At 40.5% G+C, this 22,539-nt stretch overlaps 1 protein-coding gene across 6 annotated transcripts in view; it reads right to left on the reverse strand.

Annotated features, from left to right (window-relative positions):
• Positions 1-22,539, reverse strand: part of NAV2 (neuron navigator 2) — a 679,973-nt gene that overhangs the window by 131,890 nt on the left and 525,544 nt on the right. For all 6 annotated transcript variants that reach the window (XM_073347852.1, XM_073347851.1, XM_073347849.1 and 3 more), the window contains 4 exons: positions 16,640-17,747; positions 12,889-13,001; positions 8,597-8,705; positions 6,370-6,759 (listed from right to left, as the gene is read on the reverse strand). In XM_073347852.1, the coding sequence (XP_073203953.1) occupies positions 6,370-6,759; positions 8,597-8,705; positions 12,889-13,001; positions 16,640-17,747 (1,720 nt within the window). The remainder of the gene's footprint in view (positions 1-6,369; positions 6,760-8,596; positions 8,706-12,888; positions 13,002-16,639; positions 17,748-22,539) is intronic.

Below are 22,539 nucleotides of genomic sequence, written 5' to 3' on the forward strand. Positions count from 1 at the left end.
AGAAGAGTACCCAGAAGCTACCTACTACAGGACAGGCCCAACAAAGAAAATAACAGAACACCACTAGCATCACCTTCAGCCCCCAACTAAAACCTCTCCAACGCATCATCAAGGATCTACAACCTATCCTGAAGGACGACCCATCACTCTCACAGATCTTGGGACACAGGCCAGTCCTTGCTTACAGACAGCTCCCCAAACTGAAGCAAATACTCACCAGCAATCACATACCACACAACAGAACCACTAACCCAGGAACCTATCCTTGCAACAAAGCCCGTTGCCAACTGTGTCCACATATCTATTCAGGAGACACCATCATAGGGCCTAATCACATCAGAGGCTCATTCACCTGCACATCTACCAATGTGATATATGCCATCATGTGCCAGCAATGCCCCTCCGTCATGTACATTGGTCAAACTGGACAGTCTCTACGTAAAAGAATAAATGGACACAAATCAGACATCTAGAATTATAACATTCAAAAACCATTTAGAGAACACTTCAATCTCTTTGGTCACTCGATTACAGACCTAAAAGTGGCAATTCTTCAACAAAAAACTTTCCAAAACAGACTCCAAGGAGAGACTGCTGAATTGGAATTAATTTGCAAACTGGATACAATTAACTTAGGCTTGAATAAAGACTGGGAGTGGATGTGTCATTACACAAAGTAAAACTATTACCCCATGTTTATCTTCCCCCACCCCCGCTGTTCCTCAGACTTTCTTGTCAACTGCTGGAAATGGCCCATCTTGATTATCACTACAAAATCTCCCCCCCCCCCCCCGCTCTCCTGCTGGTAATAGCTCACCTTAAGTGATCACTCTCATTACAGTGTGTATGGTAACACCCATTGTTTCATGTTCTCTGTGTATATAAATCTCCCCACTGTATTTTCCATTGAATGCATCCGATGAAGTGGGCTGTAGCTCACGAAAGCTTATGCTCAAATAAATTTGTTAGTCTCTAAGGTGCCACAAGTCCTCCTTTTCTTTTTATAAAAATCTTGTTAATCTCAGGCAACACATAAGCAAATCCATCCTCTCACTCACTTCTCTAGTAAGGCACTCTTATCTGCTGTACTATAGGCACAGGGTATTAAAATTCAGCTTTGATAAAACTCTGCTTCAGTGATTGCTTTGGCCTATGTAGTTTATGTGGATACATCTCTTCCAAGGACCCGGCACAAGATAGACAATCTGCCAGCTAAAATGTCATTCCCAATTCCGCATCTGTGGCCCTGTTTAATTCTGGTGACAGCAGACCACGAGAAAGCCTGAATTCCCAAACTGCTCCTACCTGCTCTCCCTTTGAATCTCCCTCCACTTCAGCTCTACATCCTCACTTTACAATCCTTGTAGGAAGATTATTAGAGACCACAAAGCCTCAAATAAACAAAGAGGGATCACCCCCCAATACGTGTGCGCATGTGTACAAACACACAAATAAATTCATACATACATAAATGGAAGGAAAATGAACATCCTAGCAAAAGGGAGATTGGGGTAAATTGCCCTTTCTTGACAATTAAACCAAAATCAAGGGGAGGATGGGGGTGTTCCAACCAGGACTCAGACGGCTAGAGCAGGAGTCAGAGTCATGCCAAAGCTCAGAGCCAGAAGTTAAGTCAAGGATCAGGGCTGGAGTGAGAATCAGGAGTCGAGCCAAGGGTCAGAGCCAGAGACCAGGGCAGGGATGAGGAATAAGATGAGAAGGCAAGAACCAGCAACAGGCAGGGAAGTAGGAATCAGGGACAAGTCAGGAAAGCAGAGCTCAGGAGTCAGGCAAGAAGGCAGGGGCCTATGTATCAGCCAGACAGAATTCACTCAGATGCACAGACAACTTCCGGTGTCTCCTTCTGGCTTAAATAGTGCAGCCGGACCAATTGGTGGGACTGGGTGCTTGTACAATCAGGACTTTCCTGGGCAGTGCCACATCACTCACCAGTCACTAGCAAACTGCCAGATGGTGGCTGGGATGCCAATGCTGCTCGCAGATCTGGGTTCAAGACTTGTGGATCCTCACATCAGGTCACAAGCCCTTTCCAGTTAATAGCACTCTTCAGCTCTGGGAGAAGTTAAAAGTCTCCCTAAAATTACTGCTTTGGTTTTGAAGTAGACAGGTTACATGATTCCAAGCCCACTGAGGGGGAACGAATTATTTCACATCAAGGCCTGTAAAAGCCTGGAGCTACACAGCCAATAGGAGTTAATAACCGAGGAGTGTGATACAGAATCTTGTTTGCTCCCCGCTTCAGGAAAATTCAAGTTCTCCACTGCTGCTTTGTTTTGTCAACTTTTTGGTTTCCAGGAGAAGTCAATTTCTTACCTGGATGGGTCAGCCTGCTGCAGATCCAGCACCTGTGGTCTTCCTATGTTAGCAAAGGTTTGGGAGACCACAGATATTTTTCTGCTGGATCAGGCCATAAGGAATGGCACTCTTTCTAACCTTATGAAATCAATACTAATTTCTGCCAGAACCCTTCTTGACCAGAACTGGAAGGCAGGAAAAATGGAACTTCCCATGACCTGGTGCATTTAAAAGAAAGCCTCAGGAACCAAGGGCTAAAATGATTTATTTTGGCTGTAACAAATATTTTGGCTTCCTTTCCTATCAGTTTGCCAATAAAAACACAGATCCAAGGTTTTTCAAACTACAGCACTGCAGCAATTTTGAAAATGACAAAGTGAAATGTATACCAACTAATAAAGGGCTATTCATGCTATAAATGCCTTTTTGTGCTGTTTTCCACATTCTGTAGCATAACTTAGGAAAATATTGGGCTTATTTGTCCTCCAGTTTATCTTAAAGAGCCATTGTGCAGCAAACCACATCAATGCTGTCTTTACAAGCAAGCTCTCTCACTTCTAAATCCTATATTACCCTTGTCCCACTGAGATACACTGCTATCCCATTTTCTGTTGTTGTGAATAACTCACATCAGGGAAGATGACTCATGACACTGAGGTTACAAAACAATCTTTTCTTACCGAAGACAGCAATCCAGCATTATTAGGTGTCAGCAGGGTTCACTGAGGGTAACACCCTCGCCTCAAAGACAGAAGGTTCAAGTCCCCCAGTTGGTCCTGGGATCATATCCAATGCTGTAATTTCAATGCAGTATTGGAGGATTGCCTCCCTTCTGATGAAACCTTCCCATGCGATTATATTCTAAAGAGTGTCTCCAAAGTCAGCATTCTGTGGTACTGCATTGTCTCTGTGACTGCTCAAACTTCAAATGTGCACACATTTATAAGTAAATATGGTAGGGTTTTTTCCCCCCAACTGCTCAAACCTCAAACTTGATAAATTATCTCAAAGTGAACCTGGTCTTTCTGGCTCTGACATCACCAATAATAAAGATTCTGCCATTGGAACTTAGTTCACCATTAAAATAATGATACGTGGCCCAAAAAGAGTCCAGTTCACTCTCCCATACCTATTTTGGCTCTGCAGTGCTCACATAAATAAAAACATATTTTAGTCAGCAAGGGCAGCATACATGATTCACTACATTAAGGACACATATACGTTAGAAAGGAAAATGCCATTTATATACAGCCATGCTTCTGGTCCTATGCTTGAAACTGAGGTCCTTTCTATCAGTCTTTGGTTGGCTGTCCGAGTGAAAGGCAATGATCCCATAGTCCTTTTGAAAAATTGTAGCAGATAAGAGTCCTGTCTCACAGTCTGTCTCTCTAATATCCATACAACAGGTGAGCTCTTACTGAGTACTTAATGGCTGCTCTACTGGCCTATGCAGCCATGCTACCACTGGTACTTATTATGTTGAGATACCTGAAATGAGAGAAATGCTTGGTAAATTTTAATCTATTGTATTATTTTATGTGTATTGCATTGTGAGCTCCATTCTAGATTGTTATTCAATATTTTAAAGGCTAGTGTTATATTTTTGAATTTCAGCAGGTTCACTACTATATAGTGCAGGGTGACCAGTTAGTACAAAGTAACAAATGATATGTGGAGATCTCTACAGTCACTAGTGTCTCTGGAAATGCACATCCAGGACCGTAAACAAACCCCCCCCCCTTTTTTTTCCTTTCATAAATACATCCTTGTTTGTAAGATGAACTTTTAGAATGTGAGGTATTGAAGCTGGAAATATCAGCTTATGATTCTGCTGAGGACAATTTTTAGTTCAGATAAAAGAAATGAACTTCCTGAGCAAAACATTAGATGGAGCCACACACAGTAGCCTTATACTCATGGTCCAGAACACATGCCAGCTCCCTGCAGACAGGCTCATTTATATTGTGAAAAAGGTGTAAAGACAGAGAAAACCATGACAGCTCTCTGCAGACAGGCTCATTTATATTGTGAAAAAGGTGTAAAGACAGAGAAAACCACAGTTCTACCAAGGTCATTCTTTTTCACTGGACAGGCCTACCCTACTGTTCAGCAGGCATAACCTGAGAGAATAGATGTTTTTGCCTTAAACTTGTTACTGTCCACTCCTATCATAATCCATGACTTGCTACAGATGAGATGTTCAGAGGGCCAGCACTAGACCCATGCACCAATTAAATTCTCAAAATACGGCCCAAGCAGGACTAAGGCGGTGACGTCGGTCTTCCCGCTACACAGGGGTATTTTACCATATGAGAATAAACTTCTCTCAGTTATATAGCTAAAACCAGCCCTTCCCTTCAAATTACATTCACTGTCTAGAACCCACACAGATCTTGCACTAGGGTCTTTTATAATGACCCCAGCAATAGTCAAAATCATTTTCTTCCTCTTCTCGTCAATTTTACAAATCCAGTTTGGGGTGAAGGTTGTTTGTCTTGAGGAAAGAGTGGTAACTTTTAGCACAATAAACACTGCAAAACAAAGGTATAAGCTGCTTTATTTTGTGTAAACATGGGTGATTTTAGGGTCTTTGTATACTAGCACATAAAAGTTCCTTACATAAAATAGAGAATTTACTATGTCTCCAAATAGCTTTCCCATTGGATTCTTTAGTATATGATCCCTAAAGGAAAAAAGAAAATGTAAGTAAAACTTCCAAACTCTCTGATAGAACAGAGTGAATTGGAGGTTTCCAGGGTCCTCTGTGGTTAAATTTGCTGAATCTTGTTTCATAATAATGTTTGCATATTGGCAAACAAACAGCTGGATTCTAGCTTTCTGTTTCAGTAAGAGGCTCCAAATCTTGTGACAAAGCCATTGCTACTATAAACAATACTAAACTGTTAAAGATTTTAAAAAAGGATGTAATGTTGCCAAAAAAGGAAAAGACTAGGTATAGAAAAATTATCATGTTCACATCAATGATCATGAGTTTTATAACATAAATCAAATGCTGATGTATTTACATAAAAATGAGTTTCCCAGCCAAAGAAATGCTAAAATATTGACATAAAATCTTGCAAAGTTTAAAAATTGTCCATCATTTAGAATTTCTGCATTTTCATCAACAACTTGTTCCTTAAGTTGCATCTTGCATACTCATTTTTTCCCCATCCACTGAAATATAAAAAACACATCCCTTTGGTGATCTGAAAACACATGGATGTTCTACTGCAAGTTCAGAGAAATCACTGGGATCCACAGACAGCAAATACTTTCAGTTGCAATGTAAAAAATGCCACAATTTCACCATCTTGTGGGGACACTGAATACTGCAGCAAACATCTGACAACCATTGACCCTAATTCAGGAAAGCATTTAAGCAGCCCATGAGTATGTTCTTTTTCAGGAACACACTAAAACCTGCTTAACTTTAATCATGTGCCAAAATCCCACTGACTTCAAGAAGAATTAAGCACACGATTAAATGATTTGCTGTATACGAATGCTTTCCTGAAAATGGCGCCAGAGAGAAGAACCTGTGCTACTTACACACTTTGCGACATTTACTAGAAATATGTGACTAATTCACTTAAAATACAAATCCTTTCTTTTTCCTCACCTGACATTTTGATTACAACTCAAACGGAAATTTTGTCGAAGTTTGAAAAAAGTTGGGATTTTACCCCCCACCATTTTCAAACACGTCTAACAATTTGAGATTCTGTCCAGACCTTAGGTGCCAAGCTTCCGTGGGAAAGGCTCTTCCTATAAGAGTTCTAGGTCAGGCTGGCAGATTCAAGAGATTCAGAACTAATCACAGAAACTTCTGATTTAAGTGTGAAAGGAAGATAGAGATAGCATGAGTAAGACTCTAGCCACCACTCATTCAAGTATGGCTGAGAGCTTGCTCTCCATATTCCCATTAAAAATGGGCACAATCCCTTTGCTACCTTTAAGTAGCCATTTAAATGGATCAATTTAAAGCAACAGTATAAGACTGAAAAATGCACAGTTCCATTATGCACGAAGAGCCAAATTACTTTTACTTACCCACTCGTAATGTCATCAGTCCTTATATTCTTGCCCAGAACATCGCCATCACTCATATAGCCTGTGGCATCCATGCTGATGCTTTCAAGATCTATTTCATCACCGCCCTTCTCTGAGATGTCCATGTGACAAACGTTACTACCACGGGATGCTAGCTGTCTCCTCAAAGGCGCTGAATACATATAACGCCCAGACTCAGCGTTGATGAAGCGGCTGGCATTGGCTCTTGGAGGATACCCATTTCCCATTGATGGAGCATCACCTGCCTGAAGGCGGGGGCTGGACTGCCCAAGTCTCCACGATAAAGGTGTTGGTCTTCCAGTCAAGCTGAGAATACTGCGACCGCTTATTTCAGTAGTGACATTGGTGTCAAACGTGGTCTCCAATGTGCTTAAAAAAACCCAATTGATTTAGTCTTCACTGACATGGTATAGAACCATTAGATTTCAGGTCATGCTACTGCATACATCATAAAAGAATGCAACTTCCAAATAGCGGCAAAGGTATAAACTGCAGTTGACACACTTAACAGCATTTGCCTAAAACAAATCTCTTCATGTATTTTACACACCTTAACAACACTACTTTAAAAATAAAGGGTCTCCTTAGCCAGGCCATCAGTGTTATGTTGGGGAAGGGAGCAGAAAGAGAGGGGGTTATTTATTTACTTATTTATTTACTTATTAGTATGTTTATTCATTTTTGGCATGGGTTCTTCCCAGTATCCAAGCACAACTTTTCCTTTTTCAGTCAAACCTAACCCACAGTTGATGTTGTCACCATTCCAGGCAGGAGGCTTAAGCTGATAAAAAGACCACTTTTGATTTTGAGCAGATATTTTTATGATTCCTTCTCTCCTTTCTAGCTGCATTAACAAAATAACCTATCCGTTTGGAGATGCTCAAGATAGCTAACAATCTTTCTGCCTCTCTCAATGAAGATTTAAGGGGAAAAATAGTTATATAAAAATTAGGCTAATTTCATATGTTTTTCCAAACTTAAGGATTTTGTATCTATTTACACAGTACTTTGATTTTCAATTTCACCTCATGACCACTAAATACATTTTCTAAGGCTCAAATGTACACTATATTCTTCATGCCTATATAGGCGAGTATATTGCTTCCCTTCAATGACAAATGCTAATATAGGCTGTCTATTTTCTCCTCCTCCTCGAGAGCTGCAGTTTCCCTCTCCCAAACCAACCCCGATTTCCTTTCAGGCTGAATATACATACTGTTACCCTCAGTTATACTGGACTCTGGCTAAAATGGACTAAATGGGCTCAGGCTACTCACAGCATGACAAATCCTGTGGAACCATGAGCAGGCCTTAGTATCCTGTGGCTACAGTAATTAAATCATAATGAGCTGTCACTTTAATTGAGACTTTAAAAGCAGAATAGATGCACTGGGAGTTCATCTGTGGAGGTACTGGCACTGGCTTAGCCAAACTACAAACCTTCATCTGCTGAGCTCATTTAGGGCTTCATCCTATGAAGGGTTCAGCATCGTTAGTCAACTGAAATTGAGGGAGCTGAGCACCTCACAGGATCAGGCCCTTCATGCGGCCAAACATCATATTCTCCTAAGCCTCTTGTTGAACATTTAAAACAACAGCTCATAGAACGTTCAAATGTAATCACAGCTTTTGCTTATCTTGAGCATATTTTAAATATTACTGGAGATTTCTAAATACTGCTTTACTAAAAAAATTGTACATACGCATCACTAATAATATTATAAAGCTTTGTTTGTCCAAAGACCAGTTAGGAATTCAAGTTATGCACTTTATCAAGTAGGTCAAACACAGTTCACCTGCTTGTTTAAACAGCATATTATAGATCTGGGGAGGGAAATGCATTAAAGTCACCCATAACTAAACCAAAGTAACATTTTAAATGGTAACCTTTGCATAATTTTATTCAAACACCACCTAATGTAGTTAACAAGCATTGCTCTTTCCATGACTATTTTTCTATATCCAACCATCCTGTTCCCTGCACCACCACCACTTATTCTTCATAAATCTTGATAAATACTAAACAAGGATCAGAAGCTGTGCTTTCAGTAAAAGAAAAAAGAACAATAAATGCTTAGCCAACTTAATTTCCTCCATTGTCAGTGTTAATCATTTTTTCAGGGGCACAACCCAGCCAGAGTTGGGACAGGTAATATAAGAACACAGTTATTTCACTGTTCAATAAAGAAGCAATTCATGCCACTACCTGTGAGAGACCTGGGTTCCCCTTAAGCTGGACATGGTCTCCTCTAAGTTCTGTCGAAGATCAGCAATGTTCTTGACGGTTCTCAATCGTCGAGTTTCTGGATCCTCCCCTATGAAACAACAGAACTTTAGAAGGAAAGAACTAGCCCACATTAATTAGCAATAGCAAAGACATGCATTATCATCTCTTCACGGCTCTGAGTCAAGCACAAATCCCTGCCTTTACATTATTTAATATCCCACACTAAATATGATGTAGGATTTCATTCGCTGCTGCAAGGAGTTTTCCATTGCCTTGGCCAGACTGAGGAATAGCGCTGCATTGTTAACTTCATTTCATGGGCTTTCTTTGAACCATAAAGTAATCAAATATTTTTGTATTGGACTTTACTCAAACCTCCCAGGTACAATTTTGCTTAATAGCCAGAATGGTTAGAGCATATGGCAGTCCACTCCATCCCTCCCATACTGGCATGATGACCACGTACTTGATGAAGACTGTTCTTTGCAAGGTTATCATCTCAGTAGATATCCTTTTCTCATTTTAAATAAATCAAATTCATTATTAGAAAGCTGCTGTTTTGGGAACAAACTAAACCATGTCTATTAATTGCTCCACAGATGAATGATGTACCAGGTATTCCAGCAAATGCAGCCTGCCCAGCTTCATCCTGATATTTCATTTGTGTAAATGAGCTTTACAGAGGAGGTATGGTCACCAGAATGCATTATGATACAGAGAAAGTTTTGTTCTGTTTTTTTCGTAGGAACTCAAATTAATTTCCCTTGCAGGCTGTAACAAATTCAGGTCAGCATGATTCATGTTCCAGAAGCGAATTAGCGTATAACAGTATAGAAACCTTCCAAATTAGACCTGCAATAGTCAAGAACACATTGATATGTTACTTGAATCCTCAAGGCCATTGCCATTTTTGTTTCCCTAAGGAAATTCTTAAGGAATTCCCCAGGATGGTCCATTAGAAAACAGCATATTCCCTGTTTTTGGACCAGAAAAGGAATCTACTTCCATTTTATAAAACCTCCTAGTGGCCTCAGTGGAATTTATTTTGCTTATTTGTCCTCTGAAATTGATTCATAACCACTTCACTGCTAGCTCAGATATATTTTATCTACTTAAAAGCTCCGTAGGTGTTAAAAAGAAGTGACTTATGATTGTTAATGGTACCAAGGTGCTTGCTGTCAGCATGGAGCATAACCGAACTAGAAAACCTCCACACAGGATATAGAAGAAAAAAAACCCTGCTAATTAGCTAGGATCATTTCACAGCAGGCAATGAGCTCATTCAAAAGGTTTACAACAGACAGCTAAAAAGCAAAATGCTTCATAACCGAAATTTAGCTATTTTTGATAATCGTGCAGTCTTAATACTCTTGCATGTTCTTGAAGTGAAGCCTTCTTCCCTAAAAGCTCCCATGAAACTGAGTTGAACTAATCCACCAAATGGTTAGTTCAGATGAGAATCTACACATTAAAATTAAAATTTCTGATTTAAGTAAAGACTGAAAACAGCCTCCAAACAGTTGCTGCTCTTTAAGAAAGCTTCTCTCAACCCTTGAAGTAAATTTAGTGCTTGTGCAAGGTGCCAAATTGCTAGCTCTGGAGGATGAAGACCTCCAAGGCATCAGTGCAAATGTCCTATGCTGCTCCACCAATCTGCCTCAGCTCTGACTTGTAGGGATCATCTCTAGGGAAAAGAAAGTAATTTCATGTTCATCCAGCCCTTGGCCTTTCTGAGATAGACAAGAAGGGGCCAATTATTGTCCATGTTAGTGATGTTTTTCCATGATGTGGATGCTCTCTGGGAACCAGATTGATGCCAATAATGCATTTCACATAGGCCATCTAACCATCAGATAGTTACGGCTTCATTACTACTGACCTGACAAGACTGGAAATAGAAACTTAATAGAGCTCAATTCTCTAAGCCATAGAGTCTCTGGGATGTAAACATTTTTATACACTCATTAATCTGCAAATTATCGCAACACTAAAGAACATTTAAAAATAATATTTCTAGGACTATGGCTGATATCTGCTCTTTCCACAGATTATTTCTTTTGTAACTATGAAGGCAAGTTCTAGATAAGCTATTAAGAGCACAGACAAGAGGCTTAGATGAGGTAAAAGCAATTAAAGTTGTTTGCTTTGAGACTCACAAAACTAAATTGTGACAATGTTTTTCCAAAGAGAAAGTCATATTCAGACACCAGTTTTAAGCTCTTTAGAAGACATTATATTGACTTTCATTGAAAATATCCAATTAGACTACACTTAAGACGTTAATCACCTTCTTTACAAGATTCTTTTCTTCATGAATATTCTGTATATATTGTCTGTGAACTGTTTACTTCCATTTCTCTCTCTCTCTCTCTCTCTCTCCACTCTTCCCTCTCCACATACACATGTAACTCATTAGCATCAATGTTTGTTACATGCATGAATGAACAAAACAAGAGACATAAAAGACTTATTTATTTCTTAAAATTTTCCTCTCTTTTGGAGTTGAGGAACTGTTTTGTCTGTTCTCCATTAATGCTCCTTGATTGAATACCACTATCTGTTGACTTTGGCTTTAAACAATTTCCTCTTTGGATCCATACTGTTTGATATAGAGATTGTCCTGCTGTTGTGTACTGTTGGATCTTAAACTAACACGCATAATAAAATACTAATATTTGAAATTAAATATTATCTTCCATTAAGAGCTCTGAAAACCCTCTGTAAACTAGATACTATTACCATTTTACAAATGGGTAAAATGAGATATATATTTCATTTTACCCATTTGTAAAATGGAAATAATATACAGAGTTTGGGAGGACTGCCTAAGATAACACACGGATTAAGAAGCACTATTGAGAAAACTCAGGAAGCCCAATGCTTGTTCCCCCTATTCTAACCAACAATGCACTGCCTCCTATATTTATGTATCACTGCAGGAATGTTCACAAGGACTATGTTCCTAATGCCATTTGTTTGTCTGTTTAATATTTCATGCATTTACATATAAATTATATATGCAGATATGTGCATACGTGCACTCCTGCTGCTCTCCTCTTCCCCAATGACTCTTCCTCTTGGTTCTGTGGCCAGCATGCATGCAGGTATAAATGTGGCAAAGGCAGAATATATAATGAAATTAATATGAAACTGAAATATGAAATTAATCCAATTGTGAAGCTTATAGCCACATGACTTCCCAAGCAGAAGGATCAGTTCCAAAGCTAACATTAGACTGGAGAATGCACAAAATAACTAGATAAAGAATTCTACAGTGATACCTCAATTGTGAGACATGTTAAAGACATACTTAGTTTATAAACAAAAACACACAGTTCTCTAAAAACAGAAAGAAGGATGGAGGGTGGAGACACATCAAAGATTTACAAGCACAACTCACATTTGTACTGCAATGTTGTTGCTAAAACTCACTTGGTGAACATGTATTGTTAATTATCAGCTATTCCTGGCAGTGGCAGGAATTTTAGAATACACACAACACATGAAATTACTTTACAACCCTTAGCATCTTAATCCCAATCAATTTCAGCACACTTCTTATTCAATAGACACAGTAAATTAAAATTGGTTTTATATTTCTCATTGCAGCAATGGGAGTGTTCCCATTAATTTAGTCATCAAATTGATGAATGCTGTAGAGAGATGATTTTATGATGAATGAGAAATTGCCAAAACTCCAAACTTTCAAAACAAGAAATAGCTTGTTAACCTATTGTTTTAAATCTGGGAAATGCAAACATGAGTTGAAGCTAAAGTACACTACTTCTCAAATTATTCAGACAGAATGTGACAATGTTGGGATTTCCCCAAAGTTATAAACTAATGCAAAATGCCAAAGGAATGAGCTTTATCTAATCCACAGTCTCTGAAGTCTGATATATTAAAAAATGGAAAACATATCAGGTACATGGTTCCTTAGGGGTTCTTGAGGAATATTTTAGTCTAATCTGGCAAGATGCTGAATGTCTGCTGCAAGGTGCTAAAGCAAGATATTAATTACCCTCAATTCCCAATGATTTCAATGCTCAGTATCTTGTAGAACTAAGCCCCTGGTGTCCAAAATCTGATCTTTACCCAGTTTCTGTTTCTGAAGGACCAAATATTAGAACTCTTCAAAAACAAGGCATTAGGAATAACCACATATGTTAAATTGCTCCCTAAAGAGAGGAGAAGCAAACTTCATTTAGCCCAGTCTCATTCATTATATACAATTCACACAATTAGTTACCTAGACATCTTCCAGGACCTACCTGAAAGGTCTTCGAGACCAGGCTGTCCAGTTTTAGTGTAAAGAGCAGTATCCATGCTCACCCCTCCCGTGCCGGACTCAGCTGTTACATTCCCTTCATTGTCTGTCTGTGATCTTAAAGGCAACACAAATAGAGATATGCAGTCACTCACCACCAAAAATATATCACGTGTAACATTGATAAAACTGCACCCGCCATCATCCACTGTGTCCTTTTCTCTAGAATACACTAGCAGACTGACTTTACATAATTCATTAGTCCCATGTTGAGCTATGTCCTAGAAACGGAAACAGGCACTGAACTGTAAAAAAAAAAAAATGAAATATTCATAGTCAAATTGTAGACTTCACAGACCCCCAGACACTAAGACATTTCAGATTTTCAGCAGCACACACTGGGCTGAAACCCTGATCTTCCTTAACAATAGAGTTTATAAGTGACAGTTCTTCACACCTGTGCAGAATTCCATCTGTTAACTAGCAATGCCACCAGCTCTTTTTTTAAAAGAAACAAATAGTTAAAATAAAACAATAACAACTGACTGCAAGAAGAACTTTGGACATGGGATTATTCAGTGGAAGCTAATTTTCTAAGAATCTGCTTTTCAGTTATGTATTAGTATAAATCTGTGATCACTTCATTTTACTGGTTACACTGTGTTTTGGATCAGAGGACCACAGCAGTTAGCAGTTAGAAGTGCAGCCTCCTTTAAGTGCAAGAAAGAGTTCCTAGATAGGAGGACACAGAAGGTATGTTACTGATACTGCTCTTGATCTCAGCTAAAAGACCACGTGGAAACATACAGGAGGGTATAATAATTTCTCTGTTTGCAGTTTAAAAAAAACAGGAGGAGAAGTATATTTACAACAGATTATCTGCTGCTCAGCTCCTTGTGTAGGGGTTGTGAACAGGGGGAGGGGATGGCTAGATTGTTCCTGCTCTCCAGTGATTCCCAAATAGTGAACTGCCCCGTTACAGCTATCGCCTACTGAGATAGTTTAGAACAAACCTGAGGCCTCTCTTGTAACATCTCAGTGTAGCAGTCTGTCCGCTTCTAGTGCTGGCTGGGCCACAGATACAGGTTGATGAGCCTAACATAGACTTAGCTAACAGAGCTGGATCTTTGAATTCATGCAGTGGAGACCCATGCATTAACATCCCGATGTGCCAGATTCAAACCCTGCTGCTGACATCCCACCCTGGAGGGCAGGACCCCAAGATCAAGAAGATACACTAGCTCCTTTGGGAGTCCCCTACAGCTGTGTCTAGCACATACTGGCTCTTTGGGGCAGAGACCATCATTTTGTTCTGCATCTGTATAGCTCCTAGCAGAGTGAGGTCTGGGTCCATGGCTGGGGCTCCTAGGCACTATGGTAATATGAATAAATAACAATAACAGTCTAAGGCAGAGTTTAAAGTTTGGAACATAAACTTTAAAATGATGCTACACATTCTATTCTTCAGGTCTTCCAAATAGTTACACACTATTAGTGATTGAATCCCTTTTTATTAAGCATGGATTTACTTTTCCTCTTCATTTTTCAAGAAAACAAGATGATACATTTTGACCTTTCACTTTGACTTCTGGCTGGGCAAGTAAATATGATATTTTTTTCAAGTCTACAGCAGTTTTTCTGGCAGAGTTGTACAGTTTGTTTTGCATTCTTTTGAAAGGTCAAATAAATATTACCTTGAGACTACCGATCTGTTATTAGAGTTATAAAAATTGTACGGTTAGCAGCTCAGCTGCTTTCATGCTTCAGATGATACTGGTACTGAAAACACTGAATGGAGATCAGCTCCAAGTCAGTTATTACCCTGGATTTTATTTTAGCTTTTTCATCAGGACATTATAGTCCTAAACAGACACCAATCCAATGCCTAACTCACCCTTGCATGTTCATGGGGGTACGAAATGTCACAATTGAGAGCTGATCATGGATACTGGGAGAGTATTTGAGAGGCCAGCTCAAAATGTTTTTTAATTTTGTGCCCATTTTTTCAAAACTGTGTGTGTATATATACATAATGAGTACTACTTGGCCTTTTGGCTATTATGCAAATCAGTTTAACGTCTGTTATGTCCTGTGTTGCGGGACAGGCTCAAACACAGAGGTCTTTTCAATCTTTATCTACAGCATTATAATGCTAAGAACTGTACTGGCACGCTCCAGCTCAAAACAGAGAGCTGTACCCCTAATGGGCTTGTAAACTAACAGCGGGCTTGGTCCAGCTTGCCATCAGGCAAACCTAAGATGCTGCACTGGTGAAGATTTGAAAATAGTGGGTTTTGGAGCAGAGTGAATCCAGAAATTTTACTATGTATTTTAATAGTGGCACCAAGAAGAATGAAATATTAATATGTATTTTAATCAGGTTAATCACTCACAGGTGGCTCTATATATCCTGATTTTATAGGGACAGTCCCAATATTTGGGGCTTTTCATAGAATCTCAGGGTTGGAAGGGACCTCAGGAGGTCGTCTAGTCCAACCCCCTGCTCAAAGCAGGACCAATCCCCATTTTTTACCCCAATCCCTAAAGGATTGAACTCACAACCCTGGGTTTAGCAGGCCAATGCTCAAACCACTGAGCTATCCCTCCCCCCTATATTTTGCTTATATAGGCGTCTATTACCCCCCCCCACCCCCATCCTGATTTTTCACACTTGCTATCTGGTCAGCCTAGCTGGCTCATTTTCATGCGCTGGTACAGCAGAAAGCATGCACAGCTTTTTACAAATATCCTGTACAATGCAGAAAAACAGTATTGGCCTGACTGTGCCCAGCAATGGGCAGGTGCCCAAGGGGAGGGGGCAGAAGGCACAAGGATCCCACTTTATGTTCCCATATAGGGGCCAAGCACACTATCAATCCTTTTGCTTCCCCGAGTGCAAGGACTGTTCCATGCACCTTTGCTACAGATCTATGGATGAAGCAAGGCTGTGGCCCAGCTCCCCTGAGTCAACACCTACCAACAGAGCAAAACCCACTCATGGGGAAATGAATGCTTGACCCTAACCAAGGATCGAGCTGCAGCCATGCTCTTCCTTCACTCCTAGGCCTCATCTCCACTACGGACATTTTCTAAACATATCTCAGCGTTGCAAACACTGAGCTAGCTTCACTACTGTAGGCAACATCACGAGCACCGGCGTAGAGGGGCCACCAACTCCTGCAACCATCTTTAACACGATGACATATAAAAGCCAGTCTAATCAACACAATGTTAAAAATGACCAAAGCAGCAGCTGGACTATCTACACGAGGGCACCGAACAGGGCACAAACTCCAGCGGAGCTGAACTGGTGTCTCCAACAGTTGGACGTTTTAGACAGAGCCTTGCAGACATCATACCCACCAAAGGCACAACGCCTATAGAAGCTCCCAGTGCTACACTGCAACTCCACTCTACCCACCACAGGCTCAGACTGCCGCAGCTGAACCATACGTCTAAAGTAAAACATTACATCTAAAGCACACACGCTGTATACATACTATTAGTACGTCAGTATCATGAAGTCAGCGTTAAGCAAACACCGTATCTGAGGCAGCAATCATTTACTTATTAACTGTTGGGAACTATAACTATCTCAGCGATGACTGTTGGGTTTTAACAGTAACCTGATAAATTATGTCACTTTTTAAAAAGAACTGTCAGCACCAATGCAACTGCTGTACAATTTTTTCTCCCCCTGCCTCCAAGGAACCATATCATAAGTAGATAAAAATTTCAGGTTCAAAACACCCTACCTGTACATGAAAGGAGCTACTGTGGCAGTGTTCGGGTGGTTGTATTGCTGTTGTGGATGAGGTAGCTGAACACTCACAGTATTGCTTCCGGTAGTCTGTGTGGTACTCACTAGCCCATTGACAGCTTGGGTGCTGCTGCTACTGTTAAGAGCAGACACCCCTCCTATCCCTTTTCCTTCTGAGGAGGCTAAACTTGAAGTGGAACTGGAATTCCTGCTGTCTAGTTGGGTCTTCTGATGAGAGAGCCCTGAGCCAGGTTTCCCACTGCGGCTTCTCTCACCTTCCTTTGCAGAAGTTGGGGCACTTGAGGATTTCCCTGTGGTGTTTTTCATTCCTGGTTTTGGTATGCCACTGTGCGAAGGGGCAGAGGCCTCCTTCTTGGCACTATTCAGCTTTCCTCCTTTAGGGATAAAGCTTGCAATCTTGGAGGACTTTTTTGGCATCTCTGTTGTAGCTGGTGCTGTCTGTTCTTCTTTTGGCTCCTCTTTCATCTCCTGCTTCTCCGTTACGGATATCCTTTTTGCAATGTCTTTGCTTTTATCCTTTTCCTTCTCTTTCTGCTTCTCTTTCTCATTGCCTTTTGGGGAACTTTTCTTATTAGTCAGTGCCCGGCTAAAAGTTCTTTGTGCAATGCCCTTCAGTGCAATTTTTGGGCTACTGGATGTTGGTCCTGGGTTGTTCATATTTCGATTTACAGCATCTATCTCTTCACTTTCCTCAAAGCTGGGAAGTGCCTCTAGTCTTTCACAGCTAGTGTCCCGAGACCCTGAGCACTCAAGGGATGTTCCTCCTGCTTTGGAGCCTCCTTTGCTATTGAAGAGTTTTAATTTCTCAAGCATGGATTTTTGACCATTGGGAGTTGCTTTGACCATTTCTGAAGGTGGTTTTGGAGACTCTGGAATTGGCTGCTTTACAGATAACATGGAAGACGTGGCTGTGTGCTTCGCACTAAGGGACTTGCTGCGCCAGGGTTTAATGGCAGAGCTGGGCTGGGGTATGGCTGATGAGTTATTGCAACTAACAGCATTTGTACTGCTGCTGCTTTGAACTGAAGATGGTACATTTTCATTCATTCCCGTGGACTGGGAGGCTGTACTGTCTGCTGGCTCTGGGAAAAACAAACAAAAACAGTAGTACCTGGTATTAAAACAGCTCTGACTAATGCAATTCCTTTCCACGGTAAAAGGGCTGATGTTTTAGACTACTACTATTAGGAAAGAAAGAGAGATTTCTCATTGTATTACAATACAAGTTGTATTACAAACTACAGCAGTGTCACTAAACAAAATAAGACTTCTGATTTTTTTCTCCCCTCAGTAAAGTAGCAAACTCTCACTATGGCAATTTAAATGTATTCATAGTTTTACAAACACACCTAAATGAAGGTTTCAGAGCGACAGCCGTGTTAGTCTGTATTCGCAAAAAGAAAAGGAGTACTTGTGGCACCTTAGAGACTAACCAACTTATTTGAGCATAAGCTTTATTTGAGCATAAGCTACAGCTCACTTCATCCGATGCATACTGTGGAAAGTGTAGAAGGTCTTTTTATACACACACAAAGCATGAAAAAATACCTCCTCCCACCCCACCCTCCTGCTGGTAATAGCTTATCTAAAGTGATCACTGTCCTTACAATGTGTATGATAATCAAGTTGGGCCATTTCCAGCATAAATCCAGTTTTCTCACCCCCTCCCCCCGCCACACACAAACCCACTCTCCTGCTGGTAACAGCTTATCTAAAGTGACCACTCTCCTTACAATGTGTATGATAATCAAGGTGGGCCATTTCCAGCACAAATCCAGGGTTTAACAAGAACGTCTGGGGCAGGGGGGGTAGGAAAAAACAAGGGGAAATAGGTTACCTTGCATAATGACTTAGCCACTCCCAGTCTCTATTCAAGCCTAAGTTAATTGTATCCAATTTGCAAATGAATTCCAATTCAACAGTTTCTCGCTGGAGTCTGGATTTTAAGTATTTTTGTTGTAATATAGCAACTTTCATGTCTCTAATTGCGTGACCAGAGAGATTGAAGTGTTCTCCGACTGGTTTATGAATGTTATAATTCTTGACATCTGATTTGTGTCCATTTATTCTTTTACGTAGAGACTGTCCAGTTTGACCAATGTACATAAATGAAGTTAAACATGCAAAAGGCAGATGTGTTTGAGAGACTCCTGTAGATCTACACTGCATCTTCATTAGCAATTACATTTGCATTATTATCTGACCAAGCCTTTCCCTCTGCTTTTAGAAAAATCCTTACTGTTCAAGTTCATTTCTTAGAAAAACCTCAAGGGTATTTAAAAAGAAAAACTGCATGGAAAAAACAAAACGAAAAAAACAACAACCGTGAAGTTATTTCCAGTTAATGGTGGTTTCAAATTCTGATATCCATTAAAACCAGAGGCAATCCCATTCTGCAAAAATAAAACCAATTGTGTCCTTATTCATGGAGTGAACCTAAGTGACATTTTTATCTTATAACTACATCCAACTGTAAGAAGAGCTAGTGTCAGTAACTGCAAATCCTTCTTCAGTGAACATGAATCTCTTGTTTATTTAGTTTTTTTTAATGTTACTTGCTTTTCTTAAATAATAAGTTCAAGAGAGCTTGAAAATCACACTGGCTTACTCACCTATCAGTGGCCACTTCTCCTCTTCTGAAGTGTTTCTTTGCAAAGTTTCCCTTCTGGAGACTTTACTCTCTCAATTATCTCAAATATGTTTTCTGTTAAACGGCTCATGTTTCCAATTAACTTTTGTCATCCCTAACTGTTCGGCTGCCCAGCAGCCTGCTGGGGATTAACGGCTTTTACCTATATTTCCCTGCCCTCTAGCAATAAAGTAAACTCAATATAGAGCTGCTTTTTTTAATTTAAAAATAAACAGCAGTTGAGAACGTACGTTTTCAGCAGCAGGAGCAGCACTGTGAATTCAGTTCTGTAAATCATGAACCGCTGCAACCACACAGGGGCTGTTTTACTTCACTTTCAGCTGCTCACTGAAGATATAGCTTTGTTAACCTCACTCGTATGATCCAAACCAGACCTCCCGAAGATTTAAAGCACATACATCTTTATGACTTAGTGTAGATCTGTGTTTCTAGGAGTGTTGGAGATCCCTTTATAATATACTCAGAGTCATTTCACATTGTTATGTATCAAATGGAATAACAGAAATTAATGGTACTTTTTTTTAAAGAACTTAAATGGGAAGATTTCCAGTGCTCTGTTATTAACTATCAACTACTAGAGTGGCTGGTCTTTCTAGCCCTTTCTTCTGGAAAGCGTTTCTCAGGTAGGTGGAGAGAGGCAACAGTTACCTCAGCATACAGGGCCACCTAGGGCTTGATTCTGAACGCATTTACCACAGGTTTAACTAGAGCCACTCTATTGACTTCAATACAGTTACTCCTGATTTACTCCAGTGTGGGAGCAGAATCAAGTCCCAAGTGTCCCACATCCTATTCTGCCAGGTGGTGCTTGAGTGCCACTCTCTCTGCCTGAGCTCAGCACTCCAGGCTCAATCATATGGATTAGGGAGTGTGGAGCAAATGCATTGGATGGTGTAGGAGTCACAGGGGGAGCAATGCCACTGCTTTTCACTCCATGTTTCTGGCAGTAACTTGGTTCTTTTTGCTGCCACTTCCCCCACCCATAGCAAGGAGGAAGCAGGGTAAGAATTGTGCCTGAATCACCGTGCCTCTAAGGCTACATTTACACAACACACCACTGGCAGCGGTGCGTAGCATACATGTAGCTAACTCCTCAATGGAAAGCATACCACGTCCACACTGCGGTGCGTAGCTAAACATCAGCAAAAAGCTCTGGCAGGAAAGTAGGGGGAAAACCTGTAGCAGCTCCTTGCTGCCAGAGCCTTTCAGTACTGCCAGAGTTGCTCCAGCAGCAGAGAACTGCCAGAGCCTTCCCTGTAGCAGATAAAGGCTCCTGCTGCGAGGAGGCAGCAGGACACTACTCTGGTACAAATAGCAGTGTAGACAGAGAGACAGGACTGGGGCGAGTAGAGAGCCACATAGGGTAATGTATTCGGGTACATACACATACCCTTCATGTGTGTCTAATCTACTCACCTAAGCCATGCTTCACCATCTACATTATTTATACCCATATTAGGTGGACCCGTATGTGTATGTACACTACATACTGCCGAAAGAAGGGTGCATTGTAGATGCGCCCTAAGGGTATGTCTACACTGCAATTAGACAGCGGTGGCTGGCCTGTCCCAGCTGACTTGGGCTTGGGCTAAGGGCTTGGGCTAATTGCGGTGTAGATGTTGAGGCTCAGGCTGCAGCCTGAGTTCCAGGACCCTCTCCCATCACAGCCTCTACACCACAATTAAACAGCCCCCTAGCCCAAGCCCTGCAAGCCCGAGTCAACTGGCATGGGCCAGCCATGGTTTTTTTAATTGCAGTGTAGACATACCCTAAGGGTTACTCTTGGTGTGGTACAGCTTCTGAACTATACCTTGCTGAGGGCTGTCCCTAAAGTAACAATCTAGCCCAATGGGACCATGGAGTAAGATGCAGCTCAGCATGTGTAAAGAACCTGGCTCTTTGAAAATATTGATGAACACTCCAGCTTTTTTTTTTTTTTCACAACTAAACCTGTGAACATTAGAAATTGTGGGGGGGGGGGGCAGGGGAGGGACAGCTGTTAAAAAATTAAGAAAAAAGTAAAACTTCTTTATGGCATGAAAGCTGCCATTTTTCTGCTACAAGGCAGAAAGTAAAAAGTTAGGGAAAGAAACTAATTCAGCATTCAAATAAAAGGAAAAGGTATTGGATTTAGACCACCAATTTTAGGTAGGCGTCAATAAATGATTTTTAAAGATAGGTCAGTTAACTCTACATTTGTTTGAATATACTGTAGCTTTTAATCACTTTGTTAAGTGATTTCAAATGAGGATACTAAAAAATGGCATCTAAGAAATGGTCTGTCTCTAATCTATGTACATTTTCCCTGCTTCTTTAGCCAAGTACTGAGATTAGATTACTCCACCAGACCATGCTTTATCTGACTCTTCCTGCAACCTTACCTCCGGACTATATCTCACCAATACTCTGGAGGAGTGGCCTTGTACATTCAGGGAGACTCCTAAGGTATTATCCCCATTTAACAAAGGGAAAACTTTGTTACAGAAATTAAGTGACTTGGAAAAAGCTACAAAGGGAACAGTATCAGAGCTAGGGTTAGAACTCAGGAGTTCCTGGTTCTCAGTTCCCCTCTTTCAATTTCTCCCTTTTCCTGTCTACTCAATCCCAACTCCCCCCTGCCCAACCTTCTCTCTCACACATACAGTAGCCACCGGTCCCTCACCACACACACTTAAATGTGGGACCCAATTCTCTTCTCATTTATACACATGTAAAACTAGTGTAACTCCAGTAACTTCAGATGAGTTACTCCTGATCTATGCCGGTGTCAATGAAATTAGAATTAGTCCCTGTTGTGAAACATTGGAGTATTGTAATAGATTTTGGGGCGGGGGGGGGGAGAGGGAGGGTTGGAATAATCTATGAACCAGTATAATGCTATTATTAGTTTCTGTATCTGATACTTTTTAGGGAAAACCATTTGATGTCCATGAACGTCTGACTTTGCATCTCTGCTTTTATTAAAAGATGTGCAAAACCTCATGAAGCCAGATAGCCAAATTAAAACTGTTCTGTGGGGGAAAAAATTGCTTCAACATAAGAAAATTCCAATCATCTAGAATTATCTGTTCCTTTGTTACAACCAGCTTGCCAAATGTTTTTATTCCTACTACAACCAACAACTTATATTGGTAAAAGAATTGGGTTCTGCTCCAAAAGTGTGTATTAAAATGTTCTTTTTCCTAAAAAAAAAAAAAAAAAAAAAGCAGATACCCCAGCATAGC

Source organism: Lepidochelys kempii, chromosome 6, assembly GCF_965140265.1.
Source record: "Lepidochelys kempii isolate rLepKem1 chromosome 6, rLepKem1.hap2, whole genome shotgun sequence".
Classification (NCBI taxonomy): Eukaryota; Metazoa; Chordata; order Testudines; family Cheloniidae; genus Lepidochelys; species Lepidochelys kempii.